General features: G+C 41.4%; 1 protein-coding gene across 2 annotated transcripts in view; it reads right to left on the bottom strand.

Annotated features, from left to right (window-relative positions):
* The window catches only part of adcy8 (adenylate cyclase 8 (brain)), a 44,844-nt gene that overhangs the window by 11,346 nt on the left and 10,998 nt on the right, over positions 1 to 22,500 (bottom strand). Inside the window, exons 5-13 of one of the 2 annotated variants that reach the window (XM_076981479.1) lie at positions 20,872 to 20,999; positions 19,379 to 19,537; positions 18,897 to 19,167; positions 4,299 to 4,496; positions 3,476 to 3,576; positions 3,150 to 3,351; positions 2,735 to 2,827; positions 2,301 to 2,488; positions 1,923 to 2,004 (exon numbers count right to left, since the gene is read on the bottom strand). In XM_076981479.1, coding sequence (XP_076837594.1) covers positions 1,923 to 2,004; positions 2,301 to 2,488; positions 2,735 to 2,827; positions 3,150 to 3,351; positions 3,476 to 3,576; positions 4,299 to 4,496; positions 18,897 to 19,167; positions 19,379 to 19,537; positions 20,872 to 20,999 — 1,422 coding nt within the window. The remainder of the gene's footprint in view (positions 1 to 1,922; positions 2,005 to 2,300; positions 2,489 to 2,734; positions 2,828 to 3,149; positions 3,352 to 3,475; positions 3,577 to 4,298; positions 4,497 to 18,896; positions 19,168 to 19,378; positions 19,538 to 20,871; positions 21,000 to 22,500) is intronic. The other variant, XM_076981480.1, reaches the window with a different exon arrangement.

The raw sequence follows: 22,500 nt of genomic DNA, 5'->3' as shown, positions 1-22,500 counted from the left end.
ACAAATACTGCAATACAAACACTACAGCACACCCAAACACTGCACAAATACTGCAGTACAAAACACTACAGCACATGCAAACATTGCACAAATACTATAGTACAAAACACTACAGCACATGCAAACATTGCACAAATACTGCAGTACAAAACACCACAGCACACCTAAACATTGCACAAATACTTAAGTACAAATCACTACAGCACATGCAAACATTGCACAAATACTGCAGTACGAACACTACAGCACTCCCAAACGCTACACAAATACTGCAGTACAAAACAATACAGCACACCCAAACACTGCACAAATACTGCAGTACAAAACACTACAGCACACCCAAACACTGCACAAATACTGCAGTACAAACACTACAGCACACCCAAACACTGCACAAATACTGCAGTACAAACACAACAGCACACCCAAACACTGCACAAATACTGCAGTACAACAACTAACACTGCATCTAAATTCATTACCCATTAATTGTTACAGAATACAATGTTTCTTGTCTGACTATGTCTATCCTGACCTTATTATCATCACTCTTTCAATATCAAGCTGTGTAACATGCATCAAGAGCATCCTTGAACTATGGAAGCAAATTCATCTTTAATTTTAAATCCTTCTTGAATCATTTAGCTGATATAAACAATCTGCTTGCGAGCAGTGACATCAGAATGTGACACTTTGAGTCTCAGTTGCTATGGTTCATGTGAAATGCAGGTGGCTGATTTGCTACAGCAAAGCACTGACTGTCCACTGAGGTAACTACTTTAACTCATGTTTCTTTGTTATTTGGTTTGCTGTTTGTCCCAGCCAGATCCCCTCGCTCAAGGTCTCCCCTACTGTAAGACAGCTATCAATCTTAGAAGGAGAGTTGCTCCTCAATAGCAAAATATTGATGTTAGGCCAGTCACAGCTATTTTTTCCATCTGCATTGTAGGACTGATGAATGGAGCTTGGAGGAGAGTGTTAACTGCTCATTTCTAACCCTAGCAGGTGCCCTCAATTCACTTGTGTAGTCGGCTGGCTAACACCATATCGACAGTGAAAAAGAGAATCTAAATAATTACAGTACATCCGACTGCTCTTGTGGATTAAAAATCTCAGCCCTCATTACCTGATGATTTACAAGCTTAGCAATGACATTGATTTTCAGAAATGTAATCATACACGCACATATACAACACAGAGACCACACACACTGCAAGGGACTTGTAATAAATGCCCCCCAAAAGCCCTGCGGAGTTAAGGGTGAATTATCAAAATCCAGATTGAAATCTTTTTTGATTCACTCTCATCAGCTATGTTTTCAGGAAAGGTAATAGTGAGAACTGGCAAGTTTATCGCATTTCTCTTAAGCAGTGAATCTATTGTTTAGTGTCTCCTTCTGTCATTCATTCTCTCTCTACATCACTCTCTCTGTCTCCATCCTCATCTGTCCCTCTCTCTTTCCGTTTCATTAACCCGTAGGTCTTCTACTGATCTCCAGCATCAAAGACAGCAATTGAACAGAGTGAACTTAAAAAGCTTCCCGTTTGCCCCCTTTCTCTCTCCCACATACACACACACTCGCGCACACACACACACACACACACACACACACACACACACACACACACACACACACACACACACACACACATACACACACACTCGCACACACACACACACACACACACACACACACACGCAGACACACGGGCACGAGCGCACTGCAGATGTCGACGAGGCCTTTTCTATATTGGCTGAGAAACGAGGGAAGGGCCTTATGAAATAGCCAGTGCACCAGCTGCGTTTCCTAGTAACACTTGACCTTATAAAGACGGACACACAAGTGTCTTGGATCCAGTGAAAGAGCACAAGAAAGAAAGAGTGAGACGGTCCGTGTGTGAGCGCATATTGTGCATGCTCACCTGTTGCCCGTGATAGAATACCGCTAAGAGGAACATTGCCATCAGCAGTAGAGATGTTCTCTTGGTTCCCAGGAAGCTTTCGCTGTCACCGGGGGTAACAGCACAGAGAAAGTGATCAGGGAGGCTTATTAGACTTCATAGGTCACCCACCCACACCCAGTCCACCATTTCGGCTTAGTTACTGACCAAACATGTCCACATCAGTGTCATAGCAGTGGCAAATATATCTAAGACGGTACGTATTTAAAAAGTAAAAGATGAATTGCCGATACTCATGTTTTATTACGCTTTAGTATCTAGATCGGCTTGTGGCTTTTCAAAGTATCGTAGGCAGAGGTCAAAGGGCTAAGGTGTTAATGTGTGCATGTGCGTGCTGACCTCTGGTTTGTGAAGGTGTCGTAGCTGGAGATGGTGTCATAGCGGGTGAACAGGGAGTGGTAGAAAGCTTCAGTCAGTAAGGAGTAGATGGCGATCATCAGCAGAAGAATGACCAGCTTCAGGACGGAGTTTAACCGCAGGAACACGGCACACGTGACCATTGCCAGCACGCCCGTGAACACGAAATACTGTACATAATATGTAAATAAATATCAAGTAAATATATTAAAAAAACACAAAATATTCTAAACCACAAACACGGAATGCTCACCTATCTAGAAACTCAACTAGAAATCTCAAAAAACACAACCAAAAGTTAGAATACTATCAGCAACAAGCTAAAATACTGTAAACACAAAGCTATATGTAATGTATAGTCTATAAAGGAAAAACAGGCATGGGCTGTTGTTGTGTGGGGCAGAACAAGAACAAACCTCGGGGTAGAGACAACCGGGGATAGAAGCAGATGCATCAAATGTGCCGTTCCTAAATACATCCCAGATGGATTTATCTACATTACACCACAACTGTATAGACATGGAGAGATAGAGAGAAATACAAACATGGTATATGCAAGACAAAGCTTTCAAAATAAAAGCCCTATTCCCTTCTACAAACCACAGCCTAACATGTCAGACACCAATATGTCAAAATTGCCAGTATGCTCTGGAAGCATTAAAAACACAATAAATAAAACATTGAAAAATACAAAAAAAATATTCTAAGCTTGACATACTAAGGAGGTATAACCAGTATGAGGACTAGAGGTATGTGTGTAGTGTGTGTGTGTGTGTGTGTGTGTGTGTGTGTGTGTGTGTGTGTGTGGATAGGTGGGTGCATCACACTTACGATGTTAATAATAGCAGCTAGGAAGTTGATGAGGATGGAGAGGAGAATGACAACGTTTCGCGCAGTGTACGTCTCGTTCACCCAGCAACAGGCTTTGCGCAAAACCAGTGGCAGACATTTGTAGTCCTCTGCTGTCGTCACGACAACCAGACAGCAGTGCAGAAAGATGAGCACAGAGAACTGGATCACCATGGTCACCATCCTACAGTCATCACCAAACACAAAGAGCAACCGTTTGGTCTATTACTCAAAGTATTTTAAAGAGAGTGTGTGTTTGTTATATGTCTGAATGAGCGAGGGAGAGACACTGAGTGAAACTGTGTTACCTTGCAGATGGCAGTAGGCTCTGTATTGCTGTGATGAAGAGGAGCACAATGAAAGCACACACCAGATTGGACTTAAACACCTCGTCTCTCATCTGGGAGTACTGTGGGAGAAAAGACGTGAGCCTTGTCAGTCAGGAGGATGGTGATTCCTAAAGCCCATACAGTCAAAACACACACCTTGTCATTCTAGCCCTACTGACTAAACACACACACACACACACACACACACACACACACACACACACAAACACACAAGCACACGCACACGCACATTTTGTTTGCTCTCTTTCTGTGTGGGTCAGAGAGAGGATGTGTGATGTCAGGGTTGGAGGCAAGGCAGACTATATCAATCAAGCGCAAAGTGGGTTACAAACAGCAGGGTGGCAAAGGTCAAAGGTCAGCACAAACGAGCACAGATGATGTGCCAGCGATCATGTGATAGAAAATGGGGTGAAAAAAAAACAAACCTCCATGCATGCAAGTTGTCATGAGTAAACAGAGAGCAGTTTCTTCAAAAATCCAAAACAGTAACCACACAACACAGCCAATCACTGATTTAGGAATGCATAATTTAATAATCTATCCTGCTTGGAGATATATAGATGCTTCGTGATTATGTGTATTTGTGTGTGTGTGTGCCTTGTTGGGAAACTTTACCACACAGCATCCTTTTGATTACTCATGACAAAAGGAAAAGTCTTTTTAATACTAGGAGTCAAGAGAGCGGGAGAAGGGGGAGATAGAAGTGACAGTGATGGTGGTGATGATGATGACGATGGTGGTGGTGGTGATGATGAGCGGGAGTGGGGGGGTAGCTGGCTACCTTGTGCTCCAGGACGGCTTCTCTAAACGTGAGCGAGAAGGGTGTGATGTGCTGTCGTCGGAGTTTGTCTCCGCTGCGCAGTGCGATGCTGTTGTGCATGCGTGCGTTAATCTCCTGCGACCCGGCGCGCACATGCAGTGCCTGGGCCAGATGGTTGGGGAGCAGGTTTATGGAGTGACGCGTGAGAGCAGCCAACGTCTACAGAGGGAAAGCACATGCAGCCTCCGTGAGTGGGGGAAAGAGTGCGTGCGCCGGCCCGGTCGGTTCACGCGGGCTCCGACGTGCTTCTGCCTGTCCATGCGGGTCTGAGCACACGCATGTTTGTAGGGCCAGGTGTGTGTGCACGCGTAGGTCTCTCTGTCTGCATGGGTGTGTGAATTTGCTTGTGTGTGTTTGTTGATCACATGCACTATGGCCTCAGGCACCTCTATGTGTGTGTTAGGGACATCACATGTCTCTGTGTGTTTATTTGAATGGATTTGTGTGGGTTACACCCCATGTACGCTTTTATGTCCTAAACATTTTGATCAGCTCTGGTTGGACTAACCTGTCTTGAATGAAAGGAAACAATTTCTCGAGCGTGATGGTGAGTGGGAGATTTCTGGAAGCAGCACCACAATTGTGTCATTTACAGAAGTGGAAAATGCTTTCTAACTTGCCCCTAGAGATCTATTGCAGGCTTTTATTTAAACTCTGTTGAAGGAATTCTACAAACTAGCAGAGCACTTAAATATGGCTTTTGACACAAATTCATATATATAGTGCATGAGGTTCAAACTGAAACTGTATTATAGGTCATAGCTCTGCAGTAGCAGGTTGGAGGTGTCTGGCCTATAGGGAAATGCCATAGGAACAATGTCATATGGAATCAATAAAAACAGTGACATATGGAATCAATAAGAACGTTGACATATGGAATAACAGGTTAATTGCACTATAGCTATTAACCTTTGGTTTCATATGTCAATAATATGCAATAACATGAACTGTCATGCTATACCATAAATGTATGGTGTATCCATTGAAAGTTGACACAAAACACGATAACATGAAACAACACATTAAAGCAAATTTTAAGAAAAACCAGAAACAATTCAATGGAAATTCTTGTGTTCATTTGCTGTATTAGCATCTTTAAATCAAATGATCTGTTGCAAAATACCAGTCTATTATATTTTTTTATATAAATGTTTAGGGTTCTTGAGTCAAATAATTTTAGCTCTATAAAAAAGTATAATTATAATATCCACAAATCATATGCCACGTCGAATATTTGGGACATGTTTTATTGATTCAGCACTAACGCAAAGAGTGAGAGCAAACCACAACAACTAAGCTAAATCTCCCAATCTGAACTCTCAAAAGCAAAACATATACACCAAAGTCAGCAAATAAGAGCTCTCAAAAAGCATACATACGTATGCTGACTTCTGTCCAATCAGTTGCTTTGTAAAAGTAGCCAACTGGAATGAGTCTGGGGCACTGAGCAACTCATCAGTATAATTAAGTCTTTACTGTCGCCACAGACTGCCTAGAATTAGATGTGTGTGTCTGTGTGTGTGTTTTCATGCCTGCTTGTGGCAACGTCACTTCATTATTCCACAATCATTAGAGCAGTTCTGCACTCACACCCGACTATTCCCTCTAGGGGAACCTGTAGGGAGTCTGGTTTCCTCACAGGTCCTTTTTGTAGGAGTCTTAAAATGAGAGTAACAGGAAACAAAACAGAAAAAGCAAATGAAAGTGAGACAAGTTCAAGGGAGTATTGCTTCGATACTGCCTGATTTTCACCCACCAACGGGACAGACCTGTCTGTAAATAATGCGTTGTGCATGATATTTATGTGTGAGTTCGTATGTGTGTGTGAGGCTGAGGTAATGTCAACACATGGGGAACTTGTACTTAAGCATACTGCACTCAGTATATAGTGGATACTGCATACTGGTCCTCGTAGTAGTATGCCGTACAGTCTCCAGTATGCAAAAAAAGCAAAGCATACTACGAGGTCACATGAATGTAGAGTTGCATGATGGGATGCAGTACACCACAAAGATAGCTCTGTTCGCGTACTGGAATATTTTGCGGAAGTAGTAGGTAATCTCGGACACATTCTCTGACATACTACGTCCGCCATTTATACACAAACGAAAATAACATACATGCGGCTACAGATGCTCCATTTATACATAAACGTCACATAAGCACAGTCACAGCATTAATGAAATAATTTATATTGATATAGACATAAAGAAAAACTCAGCATTGATGCCATCTGAAGAGTAATTAGAATGCAAAACAGCGCATTGAGGCACATATTATGAGTACCGTGTTTATTGTTATTTATTTATTTACCAGTTTAACCAAGTTGTCATAGGTGATAAATAGTTAAGAGTTACTTGTTTCTTGTCATGACCAAAGTTACATTTTAGTATATTTTATCTTGCCCTGGTTCAATTTATCCCTTTTGACATTTGTTTCTTCAAACTGTATCTGTTCTGTTGTATGGTTGTGTTTTAAAGATTTAATTGCAAATTACAATAATTTTTTAAGTTAAAGATCTGTTTTTGATTATAACTTAAAGTGGCGATGAGTTCTTAAACATTTTTTGGAAGGTCTTTAAAATGGTATTGAATTTAATTTCAGTATATCTGCATATACACTGTTGAATCTTACATGTATTTGTAAACAGCCTGTCACGTTACGGTCCCCGAACCCTTCCTTTGGGGCGTGTGTTAACGTTGTCTGCGTCTACTTGTCTGCGTCAGTGTATCTCCGTGGGTGCGTGTGCGTCTTGTCATTATCCGTCTGACCTGTGGCTCGTCTTGTCATCATGTGGGGTTGATGTGGTCTGTCTATTTAATGTGCGTTCGCGCAGTGTCTTGTGCTCGTCGTTGTCTAATGTATACACGTCTCCGTTGTATGTTTGAATGTTCTTTGTGCGCTATACGCGCTTCTACGTATATATATAATAAAAGTGACGTCAGTGAAGAGGGATTCCGTGTCTCATCCTTCGCCGCGACCCCAGCGTCACACAGCCGACTCGCTACCTTTTTCTCTGCTCCCAATGCCTTTGCTGCTCCAGTTGAATTATGGGATAGTACAGCATACTGTAATCGACACTTCAAAATGCCGCCCGATTCAGTACTGGGTACTTTCGCTTACTGTTTAATGCCTAATGTGTATTCAGACACACTACCCTTTATCTCGTGCTGCTTTGGCCTACTAAATAGGAGGGAAGTCCGGCATTTCGGGCGGAACCTCTGTGTTTTCCTAGCTTCTTTGTCCCGCCTTCATTTGTATCACTGCCCCTTTGATTACCGATCCCACCTGTGTCTTATTTGATCCATGCTGTTTCAAAGTATTTAATCCCCATTGTTTCAAGTCTCTGTCTCGTTCAGTGTTTGATCGCTGTATGCTGTTCTAAGTCTTGTTGTATGTGCTTCTGATTCACCTATACTTTCTGTTTGTTTCTAGTTTTCCTGTGTCGTGTGTTCTACCTTGGTTCATTAGTTAAGCCATTGTTCCCCATCCTTGTTGTATTCTTTGTAAATGAGATCCATAGTGTCACGTTGAGGACCCCGGCCCCTCCCTTTTGGGCGTGTGTTTACGTTGTCCACGTGCATCTTCTGCGTCTGTGGATCTTCGTGATTGTGGTTGTGTCTTGTGATAATCCGTCTCACCTGTGGCCCGTCTCGTAATCACGTGGGGCTAATGTGGTTTGTCTATTTAATGTGCGCTCGCGCAGTGTCCTGTGCTCGTCGTTGTCTAAAGTTTACACGTTTCTGTGTGCTTGTTGCATGTTCTCCGTGCGCTTCACGCGCTATATGTTTAGTCAAATAAAAGTGACGTCAGTCATAAGAGGATTCCGTGTCTCATCCTTCGTCGACCCACGAACGTCACACATAGTAGCAGTGTGCATCCGTCATCATTTGTTGGTATTTCTGTTCAGCCCCGTCGACAGGGGGGGACAACCGGGTCTGTTGTCCCGGGCCCCAGGGCCAGGGGGGCCCATCAAAGAGCCCAGCAATTTATTTTTATTTAAAGTCTATAATTTAAAATAATCTTGAAATCTTTTATTAATATAAAATTTTGTACTCAAAATAAGCTCAATGGCTAATATATATATATATATATATATATATATATATATATATATATTTTACCTATCTGCATAGTTTCCATTAAGTGCATACACCCCCGCCTCCCACTGAAAAATGGTTTAATCCAGCACCGACCGTAGCCGGCTGGTACCCGCCCAACAGCGGGAAATAAAGTGGTGGATAGTTAAAGTAAACAGAAATCTGGAGCACAGAAAAGAAAGGAAAAACATTTACCTGACGAATTTTAATGTTGCATTGTGTTCCAGGTTTGAAAAGTGCTGGAATTTAGGCTAAAGTACTTGAAAATGGTTGAAATTGTAACTACTTCGTTTCACAACAAATATCTGTCTGACTGAACAGTTCTCTTGTATTACGTTAACAAATACGAACCTCTTGTAATTCCAGGACGAATCATGAGAGAACGTGAAGATGTTAAGATTGGGCGTTTTGAAAATAAACAACCATTAAATAATGTGAATAAAAAGCGAATTATTTCGAATAATTTCGAGTATATGTATAAATATTTAACGTAATTAAGTTTAACGTGCTGGGAAATTTAACTGGACCTTGAAAGTGACGTACAAGTGCTTTAATTCCACCTTGTAAAGGTGTATGAACCCTGCAAACATGACTTTGTGTATGACGCTGAAGCGTGGCGCGCGCAAAGTTACAAAAGTCGAGAGGTACACGACCTCGCAAATCGACAGCGCGTGAGGCCCTTGCGCACGGGCGGTGCCACCGCGATTATGTCATTTTCGGACCCTCGAACCAGTAAGCTGTCAGAAACAGCTTTGATGTGTGGCTATATTATATACTATATTGTCTGCTACAGAGGAAATTCAAATTACGTAAGGGGGGGGGGAAGCTGAAACTTTCTTGTCCCGGGCCCCAGCAATACTGTCAACGAGCCTGTTTCTGTTTCCCGTTGTGTTTCACCAATTTGCCATCTTATTGTTGTTAGTTAAAGCTGTGTGTGTTTCCCTATGCCTAGTTTCTTGTATTGTTTGGCTATTTCTTTAGTTTAAATAATAAATCTTTCAACTCCTGCATTTGCGTCATGCCTGCCCAGTTCAAACGCAACACCTTGTAGGTGAAGTGGCATTTTCTTAACAGATTGTGTAAGTTCTCTTCCAAAGACAAGAAAACTGTATGAACATCTTTTGACTGTCATGAATGTAACACATTTCTCTGATGTAATCCCATTGCAACATATTAAAGCTTGTATAGTCTTGGAAGCTTCATTGACCTTTCTATTTCTTTTTGTGGTTGTCAACATAATGCATGAACTTGTCACTGTCCAAATAGATTCCTCTGTATATCACCCACAGTCTCAAGGTGCCTTAGAAAGATCAGCCAATGAAGACTAGTTGGCCCAATACCTTACTACTTGTTACAAGTGTCTTCTTGCCTAATAGAACCGAAGTACAATGTATAGTGGTTGAAATCTTCCACTCGTAGTGAAACGGGACAAACCTTCAAGAACCCAATATATATAATCAGGGAGTCCTCAATGACTTAATGCAGTAAGGCTTGTTTTTGTCTAATATTTTTACTATGCTGTCCTCAATTGTGATGGTATGCCTGGAGTGTGGTACGAGCATCCTTTTGCAGTTGTCATTAACAGCTTCAATTTCACATCAGTTGATCAAGAGGAAGGCTAGAATAGAATAGAATAGAATAGAATAGAATAGAATAGAATAGAATGGATCAAAGTTTCATTGCAACACTACTCTGTGCTCTTTAATGCCGGTTTGTCATGTACAAATCAGCAGTAACGATGTGACTGTATCCTTTTTTGTTATTGCAATGTCATAATTTTTTGCTTTTTTATCGAAGAAAATATGAACACATGAACTTCCATGGTCACTTGCACAACTCTATTGCTGGTTATTCGTCATGCGTTGGGACACATTTCTCATAACGCTGTTTGGAGTGTGCCTCTACAAAACCTCTGGAGGGCTGTGTTGCCCTAACACCCTACCCCTCCATCCCCACAAAAACTGGAACACCCTACTCCTAGACAAGAATGTAGGGGTAGGACTAGGTGGTAAGGACATAGGGTAAAATGGGATTGGACCTAACACGTACTGAGTGCTATTCCCAGCAGATCGGGATGCTTCTATGCTTTTTTTTGTTATCTGCAATCCAATACTTGTAACTGGTCCACAGAATTCACATCTTTCAAGCTGGTGTTTGAGGTGCAGGCCTTGAAGGTGGCCGAGGAGCCTGAAGCCTTAAAGTGAAGTGAAGGCACATTATTACAGCGTGTACATGTGTCAAGACCACTGTGGTCGTCCTATGAGATTGCTAAACAGAATTTGCAGAAGATGCTGGGCAGTATGACAAAAACATAATCGGGAGGATCTTTGATATGGGGGACAGTGTAAGGTAACCGTCTCATTGGTGGATTCTGTGGACCTTACATACACTGTAAAAAAAAAAAGTGTAAAAAAACGGTAATTTTCTGGAAATGGGGGCGCCAGAAAATTACTGTAAAAAAACAGATAAGTACTGTAAATTTAAAAACATACATAAACTGTAAAAAAACGGCAATTTTCTGGCGCCCCCCGTTTCCAGAAAATTACCGTTTTTTTACAGTTTATGTAAAAAAACAGATAAGTACTGTAAATTAAAAAACATACATAAACTGTAAAAAAACGGTGATTATAACACTTAACATGCAACACTGTCATTTTAAAGGAAATATTCCTAAAATTGAATGTGGTCTTTACTCTAGTTCACATTCAATTATAACAATATTGCAGTGTGGTGTAGGAAGGAGAGGTAGCAAACAGATCCACCGCAGCACAAGGCTTTTTAAATTCAAACTGCCTCAACAACATAATCACGCCAGACCCCACGATCACGCAGAAGAGACTTAATTTAGACACAAAACATGAGAGAACGGCAATAACACGACAACACTACACAAACATGGCATAGAATAATTCACACAGTACAACTACATAAATTGATGAAGGGGGACTTAAACCAAGTAATGCACATAATCAAGTACACAATTAATCAACACATGCATAGACATCACATTAACAGATAACGATACCGGAGTCGCAGAGACTCATGGGAAGTAGCGCCGTTGTCACGTAGGGCAACGCCCCCTCTCGTGGCTGCCACTCTGGGTTCCCTCGTGTCTGTGTTCCGTGCCTGTTTACCCTGCCCCGCTCGTTGTCTCTGAGATTCCCTGATTGTCCGCCACGCCCCTGTCATAATCGTCCCCACCTGTTCCTAGTTTAGTTCAGTGTTCATATAGTCCCTGTATTTCCCCAGTCTGGTTGTCGGTTGTTTTGGATGTCTGACCGTTTATGTGTTTCTCAGTTTCGTGTTGCCCTGCTGTCGTTTGTTGCTTTCCGTGTCGTTATGCCCCTGTACCTGTCCAACCTTGATGGCTCTCCTGTTATGACCCCTGCCTGCCACTACGATGACGATTGTGGAATGCCCTGCAATAAATCTCGCTTTTCTCAGCGATTGTGTCCGTCTCCTCGCTCCGTGGCGCGAGCCACGTTACAGCCGTCCCCCATTGGACCGACGCTTCAATATAAAAATATATATAACATTAATAGTTAAAATGAGCCATAAACTCCGAACCGTCAGAACACACATTTCAACGCTACGGTTATAGTTAAACTATGATCGGACAGGAATGCCAGACACATGTTCTAGCACTATATGAACCGATAAGAATATATTACGCGTTAACTAAATAAGTTACATGCACTGAAAGCTGACGTTGCAAATACTCATTTGAAGAAACACTGATTTCAAAACTCATGCATTTGGGCTGCAGCGGGGTGATAACGAAAGGTTCTTCAAACAATATGCACAACCAGAACAACTCTTCATGCACACTGCAGTGGTCCGATTCAAACAGGCCCCACCCCTACCAATCATAAACTTAACATATTCAGTTATCTTTACTTAACATGATCATTGCAATGCCTATTTCAGCTCAATAATGATAACAACTAGTTTTATTTAGTAATGGCAATATTTTTTATGAAACATGAAATAATAATTAATGATTACTAAAATAATTTATTAAAACCTAATCCGGGTTTACAGTGTAGATACAGTGATACAGATACAGTGCATATTTAATAGTGGATTGAAAATGAGATGGATCTGGAACGCCTTAACTCTTTATGTATGTTATAAATATAAAAATAAATCACAGTCAAGAACATTTTACTTTTTACTCACTTTTATAACATGAAAATCACATATTTAACATGTCAAAACTTAAATTAAAACATGCATCAATGTTGTCTTGTAATATTTCCTTGAAATTAATTCCAGAAGATTCTATTACTTTGTCTCATTAAGATTAATCAATATTACTTTCTTTTTACAGTTTGTTTAGTTAAAATTATTATCTAAGAATTGTTAAAAAACAGATTTATAATGTATTTAATTTATACAGATTTTTCTTGTTAAATCACATGACATTTTTAAATAAACAGTTTGTTCTGGTAATTGTAATACACTTTCCCTGTCATTTTAAAATACAGGAAAAAACTGTAAAATTTATTGGGAAAAACCTGTAAAAAAACTGTTTTTTTTTACAGTGTAGTGTTGAAAACAATTGAATGCTTGCTATTTAAATGATTGGAACCCTTTTTTTTACAGCATTAAAAAAAAACTAGGATTTGCCATGTCAAATTACTAAAGCCCGATTATCATTGTTTGGAAGTGCCAAATGCTACTGTGACTGTAGTCTGCACGAAAATGCCAGTTGGCACTTTGACTGTCCATTATGTAAAGAGGCTGCAGGGTGTTGAATCTTTTAAAACGGTCAAAACCATCCACAGTTATTAGGTCTGGAAATACATGTTGAGAGCAGAATAAGTCAGGTCGGTCTAGTGGAGCCGTTCAGGTCAAATTTTTTGAAGATCACTTGGAGTGAGATTTGAACCTGGAGTAGGTGGCGAGTGTTAATTGTTGACAAGGGGGGGGGGGGGTGGCGAATGTAAAATGGACACAAATTAAGTGTTGTATCGTGATCGATCGCCAGTGGTTGCCGCCAGAGCGAACTAGTAACTCATTGAATCATAGATGTGGATCAGAGGTAAATAAACTAGATTTTTTTTTTTGGCATGAGAAATCGGAAGTGTGGCGTGAGAGCGTGTGTCTCACGCTCAATGTGTGAGAGTTGGCAACCCTGTTAAAAACTGTATATTTACAGGAATTGGTTATACTGAAAGGTGCTATTGTGTGCATATTCTCAGGAGCCTTTGTTATTCCAGAGGGTCCATTTCCCTGGAAAATGCAACTGCTACTTGTTAGTAGTTAATGAGTAAAGTTACAGCAAACTTGAATAATGTCATAATTTACATAGTGTAGTGGTGTATAGTGATTCATGGCAGGATCACTCAAATCATTTACGAGAGATGTTTGGATGCTTTTAGAAGGTTTTTCTGGTAGTACATTTTCCTAAATGTGAGGCCAAGGTGACTTAACTAGGGCATCAGATGAATTAAGGATAGCTAATACCTAGACAAACTAAAGTACAGTGGTACCAGTGGTACAGACTATTTTAGATCTCTCTGAATTAAGAATTTGAAGCCAATTAATTTGAAGCCAGCATTTAACCCTGAGTTGACCGCTCTTCTCAGAAAAGATGCAGTTTTGCAGGACACCTATGTTTGTGAAGGAATTTGTACAGATCAAAGCAAAACTACCATGCCAAGTTGTGGCCCATGATTTCAGTATTCTTCTCAAGTTGGCTGTACATGCTTGTGATGCTGGGGTAGGTGCAATGTTACTCCAGCCAGAGGAGTCAGGAGTGGATAGACCAGTTGCATGTTTCTAAGAAGCTTAGTAGATATCAACAAGCTTAGTGGACTGTAGAGAAGGAAGCCTTAGCTCTGGTTTCATCACTTTGAGGTGTATATGTCCAGTGCTTCGAGGGATTTAGTTGTGTATACTGACCACAACCCTCTCACTTTTCTGCCCAAATTCAAGACTTCTAATCAGAGAACATTCAGATGGAGTCTAATGTTGCCACCATGTAGGATCATGATACAGCATGTGGTTGGGAAAGACAGTATATTTGCTAACAATGTCTAGGATGCCTGCAGTCAGTTAAGGTTGCTGGGGACCAGTAGCAAATATTATCCCTGCTTGTTTCCAGTTGCTGTCAAAGGGATTTAACACATTGATTATTGTATAATTCAACATGGTATAGTATGACCCTGTGGAGTTTATAGGCGTAGGCGGGGGATGGGAGGTCTAAGGTAGGGTTAGGTCACATGGTTAGTTTTCCAAGGGAGCCCAAATGATGTCACTCACCTGTGGCTCATGAAATGGTTCACCATTGAACCATTAAGGAATGCATTTCGTTGTGCTCTTGGACGTTTCTCCTTCCTTCTCTCCCTCTGTGCGACTGGAGTCGTTCCCCCCCCCCCCCCCCCCCCAACTATGCCGCATTAAGTTTCTATCAACTTCCATCAATCCAAAGAAGAAAATTCCAACAGATTATCCAAGCTAGAGGTCTCCAAGCTCGGCTAACTCGAGTAGCACAGGTGAAGCAGAGAGGACTACAGTTAGGACTACTTGGCCTCTTTCTGTGGCTTCCCAGGCTAGTTCACACTGGCAGGTTAGAATTGACCTTTGCTGATCACATCACAAACATATATGAACTTCCCCAGACAATCGAAACCCAATAATACAGCATAGTTCTATTTATACCACTTACACATAGTCCAGCAACGGTGAGTTTATGCTGTAAAGAAGTTTGCGTGTGTGCTGCGTGTGCGATCGAGCACCGATGATGTTCAGTAATCAGAGTTTTATGACCTGATGTGCGTCAGTGCCAAGGGATTAGGTTCCATTAATCTGCCAGTAGCTGCTGGGATTTGGAGCAGAATAATCCCAGTTTATGTCCCCCTCTCAGAGTAGATTTTCTATCTCCTCCTGTCCCCATGAAAATGAGCAGCGATGCCCAGCAAACCTCAAACCACATGCTCTGGCTGCCCACCTGTCCACGCATGAAGGTGTGATTACAGAATCATTTTTACAGGTACTAAGTTGACCATAATCCACTGTCTCATCAGGTGCTTAACCCTCAATTATGAAATTCATAAATGAGGAGGTTCTAGAATTCTAGAATTTTCTCAATGTTTAGCAAATTGTTTGGTGGGCATTAGCCATTGACGCAATAATACACGAGAGGGAGTGCTATAACGGGTAATATCGGCACTGCTGTGCTGCGGTCGTAGGCACGAGGCCGCAGGCCGAGTGCCGTAGATCAGCACAGCAGTGCCGATATTACCCGTTATAGCACGAACCTCGAGTGTATTATTGCGATTATACCACAGTTCCATTATCGCTGTTTATTGAAAGATTTTGAGTTAAAGAGGACGAGAAAATACGACCTGTTTGGTTAAAAACACTCCGCCAGTTAAAATAGTTCTATTCAATGGCTCGCTGCTAAACTTACACAACACTGGGACAGCCATACCCAATAAATATTATAGAGGTAAATATACACAAAAACAACTGTTGATAAAGTTGTATTTATTAAAATACTAAAATCGACTGCAATGTCGTTGCTCTTTAACCAGGATGTAAATACATTAAGAGCCCAGGACGTTTGTTTTACGGTATTAACTTCGTTTCTCTGCTTTTCCAGCTCATCCAAATCATTGTTTGTAAGCGTGACAAACCTTGGCTCATTGGAGAAATGAGGCTGGTCATTTATAGCTTCATCCTCCAGTTTCAGATCGAAACAAATGCTTTCGAAGCCAATAGATTTAACGAACTCTCTGTAATTCATTTTGATAATGTTGCTGCTTGTTTGTAGTTGCGCGTTTGGCTTGTAAACGCTGCTTCGTTGCTAGGTTACCTGTATGTGGCGGAGTAATACATGAAGAGCTTCGGTTACAGTGCTATAACGTGCAATATTGGCACTCCTAGATCGCCTCTCAGCCAATCACATTGTAGGGTCGGAACTAACTGTGGTATAATGCAGCATTAGCCATTGCAGCATTCTCATTAGAACTCTGAGTCCCTCTCACCCCTCCAAAATATTAAAAGGTTGTGACAACAACTGTTGTAAAAAGCGCTATATAAATAAAATTTTATTTGATTTGATTTGATATACCATATAGAGTTTCTAAAGCATTCTGTATTCTGGCCGAACAATGTTTGTTGCTCTGTGTGTGTGTGTGTGTGTGTGTGTGTGTGTGTGTGTGTGTGTGTGTGTGTGTGTGTGTGTGTGTGTGTGTGTGTGTCCATGTATGCACACACTGCTTCTCATGGATCATGGATTTACAAGTCGAGCAAACCAACCTGCCTCCACCAGTTAAGGGTGTGTGTGTGTGTGTGTGTGTGTGTGTGTGTGTGTGTGTGTGTGTGTGTGTGTGTGTGTCCATGTATGCACACACTGCTTCTCATGGATCATGGATTTACAAGTCGAGCAAACCAACCTGCCTCCACCAGTTAAGGGTGTGTGTGTGTGTGTGTGTGTGTGTGTGTGTGTGTGTGTGTGTGTGTGTGTGTGTGTGTGTGTGTGTGTGTGTGTGTGTGTGTGTGTGTGTGTGTGTGTGTAGGGGGGGAGTGTTCACACTCTTTAAAGTGGCATAAAAAAGGAAGACATACAGTATCCATTATTGGAATCACTGTCAAGATAGAACATAGAGTGATCCTGGGACTATCGACACACACGTTCGCACACACACTTTCTCACACAGTGTGACTGGCATGTCTTGCCAAGGACAAAGGGTGGATAGAGAGAGGTGAAAGTGAGAAGAAAGATAAAGAAAAGAACAGCAGATTGAAGAGGAACGAGGGAGAGGGAAAGAGTGATCTAGAAAGAACAGTGGAGAGACTGTGGGAAAGGAATCCTGTTACTGCCTTACAGACATTCTTGTTGCCATGGAGACCAGTACCAGAATCTCTCTCTCTCTCTCTCTCTCTCTCTCTCTCTCTCTCTCTCTCTCTCTCTCTCTCTTTCTTTCACACACATGCAAGCACACTTGCCTTATCACTTCAGCGCATGTACACTCCATCAGCTTCCTAACCTTCAAATGCACTCTAGCATAGTGCAATAAACACACAAACACACACTTATACACAAACTGGCTACATTAAATAAGGCTTGTAAAAAAAAACAAACACATGCACATGCACACTCCTCCTGCAAACCTGCGTGAGCGACTGGGATGAAGGAGGGGTTTGTGCTCTGTACAGCACTGAGATTGGCTGATAACCCTTTCAGTCATTTGTCAGAAGCTCTTTGATGTGTTAAACTGTTCTTCAGAGCTGACTGCATGACAAAAACAACAAAAGCACGGCACTAATCAAAGACTACATTCCCTTATGTTAACCACATCTCCATAGCAACAGCCTGGTAAATCAGCTCACATCGAACAATCGTTCGACAATCACATCGTTCTGCGTTATAAGCAGCTGCTCACATACCAAGAACCTACAGCGCTGCCCTACACCTTTTAGAACACCTTCTACAACACTGCCCCACACCCTCACGAACGTTCTGCAACACTTCAATACCATGTAAAACTTTATACGATGTTTCTCCACACAAACTTTCCACATCATTTAGAACCTTTAAATATACTGCTCTAGAACTCCATCACTGTAACTCTAACACTGTTACACTGTAACTCTTTAACGTTGTAACTCTGTATGTATCACTGTTACACTGTAACTCTGTAACACTGTAACTCTTTAACTCTGTAACACTGTAAGAACTCTTAAACCATGGTGGCTTTTTAATTTTTTATACTGTTGTTATTCTATTTTGTTATTATTTTCTATTGTCAATGGTACTTATAACCTGTATAGCATTTAATAACTCAAAAGCATTTATGGCAACATTATTTGACAAATAGGTATTTAGCTGCTTTCACTTTTAATGTATGACAAGTATTTGTGAATTTTCCTTCAGAAATGACTGACTGAGTTTCCTTTCTTTCAAAAATCTTTATTTCTAATAGTTTAGCATATGGTCAAGTTCATATTCTAATGCTTAGTTCATTTTGGTATTTTACTTCAACTATTAACTAATTAATGACATAAAAATAAACGACAATTCCCAGCAGACATCAGGAGATCCCAGAACTCTTTTAGAAATGATTCTGTCTTCTGTCTGCTAATCTCCCCCATGACTAAAAAGTGAGAATCTGTATGACCGGAAGAACAAAAACGTAATATAAAATCCACAAAAAAATAGCTCAAATTATGTTGCATAACAGCACAATAAATATGTGCGTGCTTGCATGATATTGGCTAAGGGTCATGATCTCTTTGACAATGTTTAAGAAATAAAATGTATGATTGTGTGTCATATGTTAAATTTGCAGTACAGTATGTTGGAGTGGAGTAGTGGATTATTGTGGGTGTGTTTGTATCAACAGAACACGATCACGGAATGTGATGTGTTTGAGCATGTGTGTGTGTGTGTGTGTGTGTGTGTCTGTGTCTGTGCACATGTGTGTGTGCGCATGTGAATGTCACTCACATTCTGCTTGCCCACGATATTGTGGAATGGCAGTTCTGGACTCCAGGTGCCTTCGGTGAATGTGGTGGTAGATGCTCTATGATCTGATTGGTTGGTGGCCTCCTTCATGATGTCCTCAGGCAGCGAGAGGAGGCTCTCTTCTGGCTGCTTGATCAGGAAGGTCTCGATGTTATGTCTTCGCAAAAAATCGTTCCTGTCCTTTCCATGGCCTTCCTCAACCTCGTAGTCTCCGTTCAGGCAGTCTAAGGCTGCTTTAGAGATGTGGATCCGTCTGTAGCATGTAGCACCAGAAAAATACAACAAACCTTCCATTAACACAGATCCCAGGACCAACCCTATCCTTTTAAAATAGAACAGCAATATTGGTAAGGGCTTTTAAGAACAAGTTTTATATTGTCACTCATACCTGTAAAAATACAAAAGATGGAGAAATGACCAATTAAAAATAAAATATTAAGCTTGTGTGTGTCTGTATGTCTTACCCAGGTATGCCGCCAGATTCAAGTTTGTTAGCAATGTCGACATCCCAGGACCAGACATCAAACTGCCACTTCCTCAGTCCCAGAACCCCACAGAGGACTGACCCAGAGTGAATCCCGATACGCATGTCGATGTCGTGTTTTGTACGTGAACGCACATACCTACATACACACACCGACACATGAACACATACACCATATATAACACAAATGTTACTGCATGATGAAAGTCCAGAAGAACAGACATCGATGACAACAGACAGATGTGATATATATAAATATAAATGTGATTTGCAAATATAACAGATGTGATAAATATAAATGCACTAATTGATTTCCTTGACTCTGGCTTTTTGGTTGCCAAACTAACATAAGTGTAAACAAAATAAACTGCGGAGATAATTATAATGATGCATGTTTGAAAATGACTTCACCAGGAGCAAAAGTTGTATTTGTGTGGAATAATGGGAATCATGGGATAGCCTTAGCAGCTGAGGAACTTAAAATTTGGCCAGTTTAAATGTCCGTTAGAATGCTACCTACTTAAACAGCTGCCTACATAAACAATGCTACTTACACAGTTTATTAAGTTTTGGGATATACCCATAGTCAGTCTATCAATGATTCAGAATATGACCATAATTTTAATACTTGTATGTCATATGGGTGTACGTGTTCAAGAGTCTGCAGGATGAGTGGTATGTTTGATTGTAAGTGCAAACTTCGCCCTGAAACACCTTTACTCAAACACTGTATTTTAACCCCCCACTCACCTCCTCACACACCCGGAACCCCACCGTCTTCAACCATCCAACATCTAACATCTAGCCTCATCCAACATCTAACATCTAGCCTCATCCAACATCTAACATCTAGCCTCATCCAACATCTAACATCTAGCCTCATCCAACATCTAACATCTAGCCTCATCCAACATCTAACATCTAGCCTCATCCAACATCTAACATCTAGCCTCATCCAACATCTAACATCTAGCCTCATCCAACATCTAACATCTAGCCTCATCCAACATCTAACATCTAGCCTCATCCAACATCTAACATCTAGCCTCATCCAACATCTAACATCTAGCCTCATCCAACATCTAACATCTAGCCTCATCCAACATCTAACATCTAGCCTCATCCAACATCTAACATCTAGCCTCATCCAACATCTAACATCTAGCCTCATCCAACATCTAGCCTCTACAGAAAACCAACATGACTACTCTACAGTTTCTCCTCACTGTCTCTCTCCTCTCTCTCTGTCTTTCTTTTTCTTCTTAGTCCTTTTAATGGTCCCTTCTGTGTGTGTGTCTCTGGAAAGATCACTGAAACACTGCTTTCGAGGCACTCATTTGATTACGGGGAGACATTATCTTGATACAGAGAGGATTGCCATATTGAGATACTGCAGTAGCCCTGAGAAAGCTGTTAGGATATTATCGCGTTGTTCTGTGTTCAGCTGCTGTTTGTTTGACAGTCTGACATTACCTGATGGTTTTGATCATGCTGAGACCCATTTCCACACAGCAGTGGGCGTGGTCTGGTCTGGGCTCAGGAAGCCCTGAGACACAGTAATAACAGTCACCCAGGATCTTTATCCTTAAGCAGTGGTGCTCCTAATAGAGAGAGAGAGAGAGAGAGAGAGAGAGAGAGAGAGAGAGAGAGAGAGATAAAGTTACATTAAGCCTTAACTCAGATTGAAGCAGACTGCATTTTTCTCTCTACCATCTGACAGCCACACGCCTTAAAATGCACGGTAGCATTTTCAGCATGACAGACTGGGTTGCAGAGCACAAATAGAGCATTAATGACAGTCTCACTTAATTGCTCTAGTGTCCATTACCAGTGGCTGCTGCTGTGCATACATGCTCTCAGGACTTGGTAAACAGCATTGAAACAAAGGACCATGATGGCCGTTGGCACTGCTCATCACTACTAAACACCACATGCTGCCACAATTAGCTACACTGAGTCATAATGGCATGCTTCAGCTGCTAGTGCTAAATGCTACAGGCTAATACAAGAGCTGAGTGAGTTTGTTATTATTGACCGAGTTCTGTGTAGAGTGATCCTCAGCTAGAGGAACTGTAAGTGGTACAGTGAGCTTTCGTCTGTAAAGTGAAGGAATTTGTACTATTAATTAGCAACAGAATTTCCGTTTGTCTGTATGTTTCTAGAATTTGCCTGTTAGACATACCTGGTTGCTAATGGAGCATTTCAGGCAGAACAGTCAAGCTAAACAGAATTAAGTCCAGGTTTGATAGTTCAGCCACTCAGGGGAAGCACTTATGTTTCAGACAGGCACTCATTATCATCTTAGCCTCAGCAGGTTTAGCCACTCAGCCTTGTTAAAGTATTTTAGAAGTGTCCCAGAGGAATTTCAAGTTGATAAGTATTAGCGGGGACATTAAGTGCGATGATGCGCCATGGGCTAGCACATGCCAGTATCCACACAAACGCGGACTCTCCGCATACGAAGGACCCTTTTGGAGAGGGATTCAATGATAGTACAAGCTAATATCATTTTTCGGTATTCGATGCTGCAGACTGGTTCCCCTTTTCAAGTTCAAGGTCACCACTTTTCTGAAATAAACCAGCCAGATCAGCCCCATGTGCCTCATAAGTTTGACTGGCAGGTTCGTTTTTTTCTCCCTGCACACACATCCAATTTTGAACACTGTGTTCTGGAGGACGTTTGGCCTGGGACTGCCTTCTCCCTCTGCAATACTGAATCTCAGCACTGGCGACAAAACGTTCCCATAAATATCAAACGGAGGTTCTTTCAGTCCTGTGTAAGAGCTCTCGCAGCTGGTGAAGGAAGTGCTGACAGCGCTGCCGAGCCCGCCCTCACTAGATCACGCATAAACAGAATTCTCACGACGTGGGCTGGTTTGTTTCTGCTAATCTTGTTGTTAGCAGGCTGTGGACCAAGAGGCACAGCCAGTGATAAAAAGACAATACATTGCAAACCCCGTCTGTCTAGTGGAAACTCTGAAATGATGCTAAATCTCAACATAAAGACTCTTTATGACACTTTACACACCCAACACGCACAGACAGGCATAAGCAGAACCAATATTTGTTGACGTTTGGCTTCACATGCATGCAGATGTTGCA

This window comes from Brachyhypopomus gauderio, chromosome 19, assembly GCF_052324685.1.
Source record: "Brachyhypopomus gauderio isolate BG-103 chromosome 19, BGAUD_0.2, whole genome shotgun sequence".
Classification (NCBI taxonomy): domain Eukaryota; kingdom Metazoa; phylum Chordata; class Actinopteri; order Gymnotiformes; family Hypopomidae; genus Brachyhypopomus; species Brachyhypopomus gauderio.
This window is presented reverse-complemented; position numbering and strand designations above follow the sequence as displayed.